Source organism: Schistosoma haematobium, chromosome 1 (assembly GCF_000699445.3).
Source record: "Schistosoma haematobium chromosome 1, whole genome shotgun sequence".
NCBI classification, from domain to species: Eukaryota; Metazoa; Platyhelminthes; class Trematoda; order Strigeidida; family Schistosomatidae; genus Schistosoma; species Schistosoma haematobium.
The window spans coordinates 58,620,838-58,635,905 of record NC_067196.1 but is presented as its reverse complement, the minus strand read 5'-3'; the positions used below and the strand labels follow the sequence as shown (position 1 = coordinate 58,635,905).

The following is a 15,068-nucleotide window of genomic DNA, read 5'->3' as shown; positions in this document are numbered from 1 at the left end:
ATATGAGACAGCTATATAACACAACGAAGAAACTAAAAGGGAAATATAGTAAACCATAAAGACCGATCAAGGGAAAAGAAAGCAAGACAATCACCGAAACTCAAGAAAAGAGGAACCGATGGATGGAACACTTCGAGGAACTCTTGAGTGGACCAGCTCCATTGAATCCACCGGATATCGAAACAGCATCTACAGGCCTTCCTATTGATGCCACTTTACCAACAATCGAAGAAATCAAAATGGACATCATACAAATCAACAGTGAGAAAGCAGGAGTTGGAGCAAAGAACATACCAGCTGAAGCACGGAAGTCAGACACAGAAGTAACTGCAGAGATGCTGTACGTTCTATTCAGGAAGATTTGGGAGGAAGAACAAGTGCCGCTGACAGACTGGAAAGAATGATATCTCATCAAAATTCTTAAAAGAAGGAGATCTGAGCAAATGGGAAAAATACAGAGGCATCACGCTATTGTCAGTATCAGAAAAACTTTTCAATAGTGTTGTTGGACAGGATGAAAGATTCAGTAGACGCATAGCTTCGAGATTATCAGTCCGGATTCCGTGAGGATCGATCGTGCACAAATCAAATGGTGACGCTACGGATCACTGTTGAACAATCAGTTGAGTGAAACTCGCCACTATACATCAACTCCATTGTTCATGAGAAGGCGTCTGACAGCATGGATTGAAGAACCTCATAGAATCTTCTTAGAAACTGTGGTGTACCCCAGAAGATCGTCAACATCATACGGAATTCATACAAAAGACTACACTGCAAAGTGGTGCATGGAGAACAGATGATAGACGCACCTCAAATGACGAGCGGAGTCAGACAAGGCTGCTTACTCTTCCCTTTCTATTTCTTCTGGTAATTGATCGGATTATGAAGACCTCTACATCTGACGGGAAGCACGGAATACAATGGACAGATTGTATGCAACTGGATGATTTGGACTTCTCAGATAATCTAGCTCTTCCATCGTATACACGACAGAAAATGCAGGTCAAGACAACTAGTGTAACAGAAGCCTCTGCATCAGTAGGCCCCAACATACACGAGGAAAAAGGCAACATCTTGAAATACGACAGAGAGAACACCAACCCAATCACACTTGATAGAGAAGCTCTGGAATGTGTGGAGAGTTTTACGTACTTGGGCTGCATCATAGAGGAAGAAGGAGTATCTGATGTAAATGTGAATGCACGGATGAGCAAAGCAAGGGGTCCATTCCTACAATTGAAGTACATACGGAACTCGAAACAACTGTCAACTAATATCAAAGTCACAATATTTAGTGCGAACGTCAAGACATATCTACTCTACGGAGCTGAAACATAGGGAACTACTACAGTCATCATCAAAATAGTACAAGTACAAGACGTTTGAAGTGGATAAGACACACATTTCGGAAATCGTCAAACTGAATGTACTAATTTGGCATCATAAAGGAGGACGGCAAAGGAGAATACAAAGGAATTCATTGCGTCGGAAATTGAAGGCAGACATCAAAAGAATGAATAGCATCTGAAAACAAGTGGGAAAAGTCTCACGGAACACATTTCAATGAAGAATGCTAGTGAGTGGCCTATGCTCTTCAACGAGAAGTAACAAGGGTTGAAAAATAAGTCGAACTGTACAAGATGTGGTTCTAGAGTTGGAAGACTTTGAATAAATGAGAATTGGGATTGAAAATCCATTTTAAGTTTTCTATTATATGTTAGGCGAGCATATTTGAAAAATAAAGAGAAATTTTCTTTAACATTAAAACCTAATCTTTAATTTGTGTAGCAATAAAGAATATTATAGGGTCGATTAGAAGGTAGATTTGCTGCAACAGTGAACTGATATCAGAATTTAGTTATTATATACCTTCCAGTGATATACTACACTTTGTTGAATGAGCTGCAAGTTTGTACTTCATCACAGCATTGATGATCCCTAATTAATTTACCTTAGTTATTCACCAGAAAATAACAGCCGCTACAACTGCAACAAATTTTATGATGAGAATTGAGCAAGATTTCATTTAATCAGAATAGAACGTTTTATACTTTTACTTAAATATCCATATCATTCATTCTAGCTTTTAAAAAAGGTCTTAAAGCATGACAACTAAAAGTGTGAACGGTTTTATGAACTATGCTGAAATACAAAACAATAAAGGGAATTAAATATTGATAAATAAAAACTAAACATACAAAAAGTTTAAATTCACTTGGTATTGTTTACCTGAATTTTTCCATTGATGCTGAGAACTGCGATTGATCAGTCTCTTATTGGAATATGTGCATACTGTGCGTATTACCTCGATATTCCCTTAGATCACAAGCTTTAGATGCAAAGATGTATACTATCTAGCAATGGAATCCATGATGTGCGTTTCGTCCTAAAACTCAGTAGCTAAGTGGATAACGCGATGGTGTTTGAAGCGAGAGATACTGAGTTCTAACCCGAGTCAACACCAACTCTGAGGTGCAGGTATATGATAAGTCAAGCTGAAGGCGAGTACAGTGTTTATTAATATTCAAGGTTACGTACTTTCTTTGGTGGCAACTTCTTGCTTTGTTATGTGATACCAATATTTTGTTGGTTGGAGCACTATATTTGTATTTCTTTGAGTAAGGGTCATGTTAGGGCAGTGTTAGAGTTTGCTTAGGATTCTGGTCCGGATATCGGCATCCTCGGGTGAACGCAGGCTACAGATAAATACTAAGCATTTAAACTGATATTCAGACATGGACGATAATTTGAACCTCTCACATTCTCAGGTCACAGTTCCTGCATGCTTCACCTAGTCATCTCCTGGTTCTTTCGTTAACTTTAAGCACTGGTAGCAGATATTGAATAGAGATGATTGTTCTCCGAAGAGTTGGGACAGGGTTTTGACTGTATCATCAAAACTAAAATCTCGTGGATTCTTCGGGAGAATGAAGTTACTATAGCGTTCATGTTCCATAGTCCCAAGTTTTCTAAGAAATATTCTGACTTTTGAAGCGTCATCCAGTTTGCAAACAAATCTTCATACTTCTTAAACCACGACTCGAAAGTTACACCTGCTGCACCATAAAAATTAAATTCATGGATGGCGTTAATGGCTGAATCAATATGTGATACTTGAGATTCACTAGAAGCAGGGTTTTTCTCGGACAGGCAGAATTTCTGGATCAGGGTTTCCATGATTCTAATTTGGGACTCTTCAAACCTCTTTTCTTGACGCACCATATAGGCTTCTAATTGCTCCAAGGAAATATTCATTGTAGTTTTCCCGTCGCCACTGATAAGTCTTGTCGACTGAACGCTATATTTATTTCCTAAGCTATTCCGATGACCCGCACGCTAGAACTACACAGCGGCCTGAACACCAGAGAGAAGACGTAAGTATGAGAGAAAATACTTTATCCCAAGGTTCATTTTTGTACAGAAAATCATGGGTATTTATAGATGTTGGCGTCTGTTAAATCAACATCATATTTCAGCCAATCCGTTAACGACATATTATGCTACCAACCAATAGTAGCACGCCACGTTGGAATTCTAGAACGTTCCATCATACTCTGATTGGTTTGGACTCTTTGGCTCCTTTTGGGCCTCTGGAGGCTCCGTTGAAGTTCTCCGGAAGCCGACTCAACAGTATATCCAAATAACGAGTCCGAAATAGAAAGAAACGCGCGTTCTGTATTCCATTGCTAGTCACTATCCATCTTTTGATATACAGAAAGTTTGTTTGGATTTACCATCTATCATATGATTGGTTAGTATATGTAGTGCTACATGTTATACCTTTTCAAGATATTTTTCTTGGTTATCTGTAGATTTAAAGAAAATATATCAATATTTGATTATAGTTAAAGTTTCCATTGTGACAAACTGACTGTGTTCGTGTATCTGTTACCGATATAGGCAATAAACAAAACCGATAACATTCACGTAACATTTTTTTTCAGAAAATCCAATCGTTTGTTATTTAGGGACTGAAATAAACAACAATTAAATAAACTTTTCAGGTTTAAACTAAACAACTGAGAGTCACTTGATAGAAATCATTGACACCAATAACACTCTACAGTGTAGTGAATCAATGAATAAAAATTAAATGGATGTATATTAACTGATATATTGATTATTTATGTTGTTAATAGTTCCGTAATTGATAGTAAACGTTGTTTCAATTTTAACACTTTATAGACTAATAAAAACGAAAGTTAATTAGCTTAGATAAACAAGTACATGATCTTCTAAACTATGTAATTATTCGATTCATTCACCAAAATTATAATATGCTAATGATTATAGAACAATTAAAGAAAGTTTGTCCAGTATTCAAGATTGATTGATTGTTAGATATATGTTTGTAGAGTGCAAAATTAGGTGATTCAATGTTAATTACACTTGATCAGTCAGATATATTAAATCTAGGCTTTCAGATGTATAGTACTTATGTCTCTAAACACCAAATGTAAAACTATGATGATTGTCTATGTATCTCAGTATGTTAAGTTAACAGTTATAAAAGCGTACAAACTATCTGTTAATGAAAATTTGATATCCATATCTATTAATAATAACTTTCATTAATTTTAGGAAATCATTTTGTGTCATTGAAATGAACTTTCTACTTGCTAACTATCAGGTATTAATAAGATTTGGTTCACTGAACAGTATCCCAAAATAGAGAAGTATCAAAAATGAGTTCTATAGAAGTCATTCATTAATTCACTTTTCTACTTGATAAATAACTCACTAACATTTATGATTTTGGTACTTTATAATAGTTTATATTTAAGAAGACTGAAACGTATCTTTTGAATTCCTTTCTTAGTCACCATTCAAAACCAATAAAAAATGATAATTCATTTAATTTTAATAGTTGAGATCATGAGTGAATTGAAGCTAGACCACCATGGAAAACCTGAAAGCACTGGACGGCCATTTCGACCTATTGTGGGACTCCTCAGCAGTGCGCATCCACGACCCCGTCTCGCGGGATTCGAACCCAGGATCTATCGGTCCCGCACACGAGCGCTTGACCATTAGACAACTGAGCCAGCATCCAACGGTGTTAATGTCTAACTTCAACTAATCCACGAAATTGAGCGACATATCCACCATTGTTTTCAGTGACTTACTATCTCAACTATTGAAATTACTATAATCTTCACAAAACCCCTTCTGATACTAATTCATTTAAATTATGGTAAAACAGCTCATCCCGAACTGATTAACTAACTATAGATTAAAGTTTACTAATTTTTCTTTACTGAATGCTTTATGATACCTGTGCTTTTGACCTCAATTTTTTTCTCTATCTCTCCTTTAATTTATTAAATTAAATTCACATGCTTCAGTGTAGGTTACATTACTCTGTCAGTTATTGCCGAAAATTACCCTACCAAATAACAGATAAAATACGGTAAGTTCACCTCGAATGAATTTAAAAGAAAAGGCTGTCAATTATGAAGATAATAAGAATTTAAAAGAAATTGACACTCACTGTTTAATTGAATGGAGGTCAATTATTTCAGAGTGTAATAAAGTGCATTTCCAGATAAAAGAAAGGAAGTGTTTTTCAGCTGATAGAAAAAAACTATTTGTATACAATAAGTTTTATCTATTGAAAGGTGCTAATCAGTATGAACGATCAGTTGAAATCTTTATTGGATTATATAAATAATTGCATAGATTATACAAAAGCGAAATATTATCTATAATGAATTGCCTTCCGTTAGTTGAATAGTCTAATGTGTGACTGTTTAGAATTAGAAAAATAACTATGGGTAATAGTTTTGAGTTGTTGTTGTAATTAATTATTAATTTAATTATCCGTTCATAATGAATTCTAACCGAAAAAGAAATGAAAGCAAAAAAAAGACTTTGAATATCTAATAGATTACAAATAAGTAAACCAGATTTAAGTCAGTATTCGCTGTGAGTGAGTTATCTTTCAACCGACCATATCCTTAGAATACTCATTAAATGATTGTTCCCTAATTGTAAGTAAATTGGTTCAGACGAGAAAGGTTCTTAAATTCCCCCCTAAGGATTTCTTTAGAGAGCTTCAGGTTTAAGAAAAAAGAGAATGATATGTATCAGTGAGGTTTAATTTATATCGTTATAGCAAGCAATACAATAACTCTATCAAAAATTGTTGATTTTAAACATTTATTTAAAATAACCATTAAATTTTAATACAATTAGACATTGTTGTCAACAAATGTTTAATTTTAACAGTGATAACTGTTTTAAATTCATTTGATATTGTTTACTTGGGTCTTCCCATTGTTATTTAGGACTGCAATTAATCAGTCTCTAGTTGGCATATGTGCATAATGAGCGGACTGCCTCGATATTGCCTGAGGTCACAAGCTTTATATACAAAGATCGATAGCGGCTAGAAGTGAAATTCAGGACTCGCGTTTCGTCTTAATCGGAATTCGTCAGTTGGATGTACCTGCATCTCATAGTGGTCACTTGCTTGCGGCTATCAGGACTCAGTAGCTAAGTGGATAAAGCGATGGTGTTTGAAGCGAAAGATACTGAGTTCTAACGCCAGAGTGGATATCAACTCTGAGGTGCAGGAATGTCCAGATAACGAGTCCCAAATAGGAAGAAACGCGCGACCTGTATTCCATTATCAGCCACTACTGCCTATAAAGTGATAACTGTCCTTTCATAATTAAATTCAAGAAAGATTACTTTCTAACAATTTAAATTTTTAGTAAACTCAGTACATATTCCTTTAAACTGCTATGAAAGACAAGACCGAAACATCAATAATGATTTTTTCAATTTTATTTTCGTTCTTGTTCTATCATTTATTATTTGTAATATCATACTATTATCATTGAATAATTGATTTTGCTATAATTCTCTAATGTGTTTGTGTTACTTGATCAGTGGTTCTGTTTTCCTATAGCTATTTATTCTGCAACTCATTTATTGGTTGTTTCAGTAAATGATTTGCTCTTCCATCGTAATTATTACAGTAGTTTTATCAAATCGTTAGTTTATTTTAAGAAAACAAATTACATGTTAAGTAACAGAAAAAAATATTTTGGTTTCTATCATAAATTATTAAAGGACACTAGCTGTATTTCATTATTAAAAGAGAAAATATGGTCATTTGTTTAAAATTATATAAATAATACATGCATAGTATCCACTGGTTTATTGTAAAAACAAAAGCTCTATGGTAGACTAGTAACGATACTACATATTACAGAGCAGTTACATTTTGATTGTGTTGGTAATTAAAGACCATTTGAATAAATTTCAATCGTATTTTCACATTCATTTAGCACTAGTATTGTTTCAATTCCTTTTATTTAAGATAATTAATAGATAGGATCACTTGCAAATGATCTAATTGTTTGTTTGTTTGTTTTTTCAATTAAATTATCATAAATACCAGTCACGTAAATAGGTATTAATTCACATTTTTTGTGAAAGAGATTCTAATCAAGCTCCATACTGTACTTTATTTAATATCATGATAATACGATTATTGTATTGCAACTTATTGAGAAATTGATTCTGTTACAAACAAAAGAGAATATTGAAAATTCTGGTTGCAAATAAATCGATAGTTTTTTTGAATATATTGTTTATACCACCAGGTGACTTATTCGATTACATCGAAATTATAAGTTGAAAAGACTTGCTAGGATTAAACATAATCAGGTGGTATGGTGTATTGTTAAGTAAAATCACATGTTTTATAATAGGCGTGATTAATGTTATTGGACGACAAATTTATTTTTAGTAATGATTTGTAAGAGTACCACTACACCGTACTTTATGTGTAGGAATTATAATTGACATGATCTTGGAGACTGGAATTTAAATAGTTTTAATGTTTCAACAGGCAATCTGTTCCGAGTTTTCTATTCACTAATATAATCAAAATCAATACTATCAAAGAATAAAACTACACTAAAAGCTTGTCCGATTATATGTAGATGCTTTTTTGTTTGATAAGATCATAAGATATTTAATGTGAAATTGATTTACAATCTGAGATATGTATATCTGTAACCTACTATTTTTAGCGATTCAGTCAAAAATGATATCACTGTCTGTGATCAAAGACATATTAGTGATTTTTGTTTCACATAAAACTAACAGCATATTACTTACTTACGCCTGTTACTCCCAATGGAGCCTTCTCTAATCCACTCTGTCCTGGGCCTTCCTTTCCAGTTCTGTCCAATTGTTGTTGATTCTTCTTATGTTTGTCTCCATTTCTCGGCATAATGTGTTTTTTGATCTTCCCCTTCTCCTCTGACCCTGAAGATTCCGAGTGAGGGCTTGCCTTGTGATGTAGTTGTGTGCTTTCCTCAATGTGCGTCCTATCCGCTTCCAGCACTTCTTCTTGATTTCTTCCTCCGCTGGGAACTGGTTTGTTCTCTCCCACAGTAAGTTGTTGCTGATAGTGTCTGGTCAATGGATCCGAAGTATTTTGCGTAGACAACTGTTAATAAACACTTGTATCTTCTGAATGATGGAAGATACTCAGCCTGGAGCCCCTCTGGGGCTGCTGGCGTTCCCAAGCCCGGATGAAGGAGGGGGATTGAGCATGGGTTTAGCGACCCCATCTCGCAGAAAACTAACTCGCTACAAAAACGCTAACCATAAAAAATAACAGCATATATGAGTGAAATAATCTAGTCTATCTATTTGTAGATTCACATTGGTTGCATAGTTAACTATGTTAAGTAAAATATAGAAATAAATTCAAACATAAGAATTAACTGATGGAGAGTCTGTATTTTTGTTAGAATCAAGCTTCGGGTGATATAAACTGAGTGGATGTTAAGGATCATGTAATTATTTGTTAATCAACAGTTACCATATTGTAGCTAGTTATATACTACTGGTATTTATCGTATATTCATTTTAAAAACTGTCATTTTGCGATCTCATCATAAAAGTCTAATCTATTTAGACGACAATACAAAAAGATATCACCAAATTCTCGGGTACTTTTTACATATACATGAAACCCACTTCAAAAACATTAACTAAGCTTGCATACTCTGAGAAATTTTTTTCTACTTAAATCGATGTGAGTTACTTGTTTTCTCCAGCATAGTAAAGTTATGTAAGTCCAACATCATTTACAGTGAATCACGTCAACTAAAACCTATATCAGTTGAGATGAGCATTGTAAAGATGTAACAATGACATTTGAAGCATAGTGATATGAATTCATCATATTTTGTAGATTTCGTTTAGGTAATCAACAGAAATGGCCCATTGACTACTGGCTGTTTAGATAAAAAGAGTAGTATTAAAAACATTTGGTTGTTCAGGTGGAAAATGTAACCAAGTAAAGTAACATCATCTAAAAGGTGATAAAATGTAATCAAATCTCATAGTCAGTATAATTATCGAAACTAGTGGAAACCCAAATACTATCTGCAAAGATGGATAGTAGCTAGCTGTCGAGTCCAGGAAGCCCGTTTCGTCCCATTTGGAACTCATCAGCTGAATGTACCTGCATCTCAGTGAGTTCCACTGCCAGCCACTATCCATCTCTGCATATAATGCTTGTGACTTAAGGCTATATCGAAGCAATACGCACAGTATTCAGGTATGCCAATAAGAGACTGATCAACTGCAGTCCTAAAAATCAATGGAAAAATTCAAGTAAACAATACCAAGTGAATCCAAAATTTATGTTTTAACATCTTTGCCCATCTTGTTCATTACATGTCCCATTTCACCCTATTTATGCTGTTACACCATTTATGAAATGATGTATAGAAAGTTATATTGTTTCTTGAAGTAAATATTATAAAGGTTTGTCTTCGTATGGTGACTTATAGAATTTGTTTATTACAAGAATTACACATTTAAGTATTGTTTATCATTTTTAAACTAGTTAATGATTACATTTTATGCGCCTTAACAAATTGTCATATTACCTACATGATCATGGTTACATTCAATAAATTACCCAGTCATAAATTTCAAATTAATCATTCCTATTCCCAGTTTGTGGCCCGGACGTACCCAGATATCACACTAATCTAAGGCAATAATTGTTCTTCGTGAGTTCTTTTGTTCAATGTTTTCTTTCGATAAAGTATTTTTATTTCTTATGAAAAGAAACATAATTTAATGGGTTCTTCAAAATTATTACTGATTGATAATGATGTTAAATTAATGGGATTCACAATAAACTAGCTGAAGCAGTTACCTTTATCAATGGGATTATCTTAGAAGCGGGTAGCTGTGTAATCCAAATATTCTATCATCAAATATGTAAAATTTCACATTTTTTCATCTTATTAATAAACAGATTTATCAAACTACAGAGCAATTTACCTTAATTTTCAGTGTATTGTTGCTGAGAGTAATACATCAATATTCATCGTATGGCACTCAAATTAACTCTGAGAAACGGATAAGTTATTCATAAAGAGTATTAACTGTAATTGAGTAAACAGCTTAGTGCATAATCATCGTCTGTTTCCATGTACACTATTTATCCTCTTCCATCGTTTCAGGTGTGAAAGTACTAATTACAATCCTGGTCTAATTTTAGTTATTGTGTAAAATGACAAATAGTCAGAACTATGTAATCACAACTGATTGATCACTGGGTGGTGATCAATGTCATGTGTGTCAATTCCTTCTTAGTGCAGATCGAATTCTACCGACCAACTTGCAATGTGGTTACTAGTCTAGGTGACTTAACACTGCTTGAACTATGTTGAGATAAGATGGTGGTTGGAGGTGGTCAACAGGAAACATTGGACCCGGATTTCGTGCTACTTGGCACTCATCAGCAAGGTGTACCTGTAATTTTGAGGAAACTGGTGTTCCCTGACGGATTCGATAGCATTCGATCTGCACTAAATAAGGACTTGATGCTCATGACATTGATCATCACCCAGTGATCAATCAATTGTGATTATATCTCATTCCTATAGGAGGTCGGTCGCGGCCTGGATGGCCCAGTGGTAATGTCTCTTACTATGAAGCTGGGTGACACGAGATCGAACCTGTCAGGGAGCACCAGTTCCCTCAAGATTTCAGGTACGCCTTGCTGACGAGTACCAGGTAGCACGAAACCTGGGTCCAGGGTTCCCTGTTGACTACTTCCAACCACCATCTTAGTCAGAACTATGTCCTTGAATTTAATTTCTCTATTCAATGAAAAATGTAGCAAACGTATAAAGAAAACTATCGTTATAGTAATAACAGTCAAAATTGTCCGGGATGATAAGTTTCTTAAGGATATAGAGAAATTCATTTTTATTTCTTGATAAATCAATATTTTTATACGTCTATATACATGTTCTATTTTTAACCAACTTCTTATCTCCTTAGCTTTGCTCACACTTATTACATTACTTTAGGCTAGATTAAGAATATTTATACATTTTATTATATAGTATTTCGATTTTGCAAATTCAAATGATTCCATTTTATGATTTAGTTATACAGAAATTGGATATTTATAGATTATTAGCTGGAAACTTTGGACATATTCCATCATTCTCATTAGCCATCAATAATAAAAATATCCCCATATAATTGACTAATTAAAGACAAATTTAGCTGATAAAGGTATGAAATTCTTTTCAGTCTAATACAATCCTATAAAATTTATCTAAACAACCAATTAGTTTGGAGTAAGTATTTTTTAATATTGAGTTATTAATATAAAGTGTCCAAAAATGCGTAACCTCTATCATATTGAATTACGCACCAATTCAAAATCAGAATATAAATTTAACTCTATCCAATTATATGGTCTGTTACAAAGAAAAAATAAACGTTTTCAAACCAGAACCACTCAAATTGTAGTTCAAGCTAATTCTATAATGTATCTATTATTTAACAACATCCCAGATCTTCAAAATCATACTGAATTTTTTAAAAAATATATTCACTTTTCATGTTCAACTAACTAGTAATTAGTTACATGTTTATCTAACTGAAAGAATAACTTATTTCTTTTCATTTCAATCTAACTTTAAAAAAAGAATAGTGAATAATTCAATAAAACTTGTTTATCATTTTATTTCATATTCACTTTCAATTTCGTAACATGTATGTATACATATCAACTAGAGTATGATTAAACATTACACTTGAACAAACATAATTTTCCTCATCATTCGTAGAAATGTTTGCTGATGATAATGTAATACCATTGGTTTATTACATTATTGCCAGCATAGTTGATATTAGTGGAGTATTATTCAATATATTTACATTGATCTTTATATCTTTTACAAGTTTAGGATCAAAATCTTCTACCATTCTATTTCGTACACAATGTGGTTTTGACGGATTGGCTTGTTTTTTTGCAATAATTACATTATTTACGAGTGTGAATATTGGCGATTATGATGGTTGGTTTGCTGAATTTTTATGTCACATATGGGTTTCTGAATATTGGATCAAATTAATGGAATTGTTGAATGTGTCCAATTTGATGTGGATAAGTATTGATAGATTTTGTGCTGTTTATTTGCAAATAAAATATAAAGCTTTTCAAAAATATGAACTTTTCATATGTTATACATTTATATTATGTCATGCAATTTTTACTCCAATACCATTTATATTCTCAGTCAAACATGACAATGATACTTGTAATACCATTGAGTTAACCTATAATTCACAGTTTAAAAACTTTCTCGTTTATAGTTGGCTTGTATTCGCTTATATAATCCCTACAGTTGTAATGATTACTTGTTATTCTCGAGTATACTGCATTATCAAACGTTCAATAGTACAAACTCATACTAATAATTCTTCATCATTTACAGCTGAAGGAAGTACACAGTTTGGGAATACTTCAACATTTTCACAACTTAAAATACCAACAAATATGCCAACATCAAAACCATCTTCATCTTTAAGACAAGTTCAATCTGTTCTACTAAGTATAACAATGATGTGTACTTTATTTGTTTTAAGTCATTCATATTATCAAATTTATACATTATTAAGTTTAGCTGGTGCTATACAATATCAAACTATATCATTACAAAGACGTTTATCAGTATTTTTCACTGTCATTAATAGTTCTTTAAATCCAATCATTTTGTTATTATCAAGTCAAAAATTAAGAAGAAGATTATATAAATTTTTTCGAAAATTCTTTTTGAAAATGAATTTTTCAAAAAATACTAATACAACAATAAGTACAATAGATTCAACTACAAAAACTTCAGGAGATTGATTATTATTTAAAGTAAAACAATAAAATTCACTAATTAAATTGATTAATCAAAAGTTCATTACTTTATATTTGTGTTTGCATGATTGTTTGTTGTTTTTTTCATAAAAAAAAGATGTTTCATTCACTATGACAACCATCAATGATACATTCACTAATTGATACAATACAAATATATGATTTGAGAAATTCCCATATTGTAAATTTAGAACAACATATATCATCAAACAATATTGTTTTCGATTAGATCCTTATGAAGATTTTATATTCTATACTTTAAATTTAAATTCTTGATTGTGTCTTATCAAAGATCAAGATTTATTGAGATGAATAATATTTCGTTATTAAAAAGAAGGATATATTTGTAAAATCTCATCGAATGAATTTTAAGTAAATCCAACGTTTCGCCTGGCAATCTGGTCCAAGCTTTTTCAAGGAAAATATAATCAAATAACAAAATTATCGAATATAATTAGGTACATGGTTCTTCGGTTTACTGTATACTGAATAAGTCATCCAATAACATTAACTCGGCGCCCAAATATTGTGAAACTATTCGTTCAAATTTAGACGAAAGTTCTTATTTCATATTTCGTTATGTTATTTTAAATTCATATCTGGCATGACGATACAGATTCTCATAAGGATCTCATTGAAAACAATATCGTTCATTTATGCATGTTGTTTTAAATACATAATGATCATAAATTAGTAATTTTAAACATAATTATTTTTCTTAATATAAATAAAGAGTTTTCAATAATAAAGTCGATGAAATTTAAAAAAGTTTAATTTATTTTTATTTGGTATACTTTTTGTAATTAAGATATTTTGGAAATGGTCATGAATAATTTAGTTTTTATCCATTTTTATCTGATATATATATATATATATATATATATATATATATATATATATATTCATTATTCTATATATTATTCATTATTTGAATTTAATGAAGTTTGTGCTGATGATGTCGTTCAGAAGAACGATGAAAGCTCCATGACCAAACCATCCAGCTCAGAGAACATAACTCCATTAGAATTTAATGATTAGATATTCAAATAGTTTATTGGTAATATTAATTGAAAATTTTAAAATAAAAATTGTAAAATTACATTATTACATAATTTTGATGAATGATAACAATAAGTGAAACCATTTATTTTGAGTAATTCAAGGTATATCCAAAGAATGTACCCTGATTCAATAGTGTTCGTACAGAAACTTTAAGTTGATATATTCTCATTAAAATGAAATAGCAAGTTCTAATCTAGTTTACTTAACGAAAGTCAAAAGGAGATTTTTGATTGAAATCATGAACCGATTGATGTTAGACCACCATTGAAAACCTGGAAGCATTGGACACTCGTTTCGTCCCATTGCGGGACTCCTCAGTAGTGTGCATTCACGATCCCGCTCGCGTGATTCGAACCAAGGGCCTTCAGTCTTGAGTGCGAATGCTTAACCTACTGGAATGCTGAGCCGGCATACAGTGGTGTTAATGTCTAACCTCAACCAATCCACAAAATTGCGTGATCATCTTCTACTGTACTGAGTTAGATACCTTTCTCTATCGGATGCGGATTAGCTTCTCCCTAGGACTCGGAGAATTCTGTCACAAAGCCAGTCACTAGTGAGCACATGATGATCATCAGTATATGGGTTGTTAACAATCTCCACAACCCCTACATTGAAAGGGAGATTTCACAAAATGTCTCATATATTAATAGAAAAACTATTCATTTCAGTATTATAATCCAACAATCATCTGTTAGTTTTTATTGACTTCAAACTACAACTTTCTCCAATAAATACAATGACTGAGATATGCTCCATTCATGTACATAAATATATACAATTTTAA

At 32.5% G+C, this 15,068-nt stretch overlaps 1 protein-coding gene across 1 annotated transcript; it reads left to right on the top strand.

The window, feature by feature from the left end:
• Nucleotides 1-12,139: 12,139 nt before the first annotated feature.
• On the top strand, nucleotides 12,140-13,204 carry MS3_00001717 (uncharacterized protein; the record flags this gene model as incomplete). The annotated part of the gene is made up of 1 exon (XM_012944285.1): nucleotides 12,140-13,204. One exon carries the CDS (start codon nucleotides 12,140-12,142, stop codon nucleotides 13,202-13,204), a length of 1,065 nt encoding a protein of 354 aa, XP_012799739.1.
• Between the last annotated feature and the right edge of the window lie 1,864 nt (nucleotides 13,205-15,068).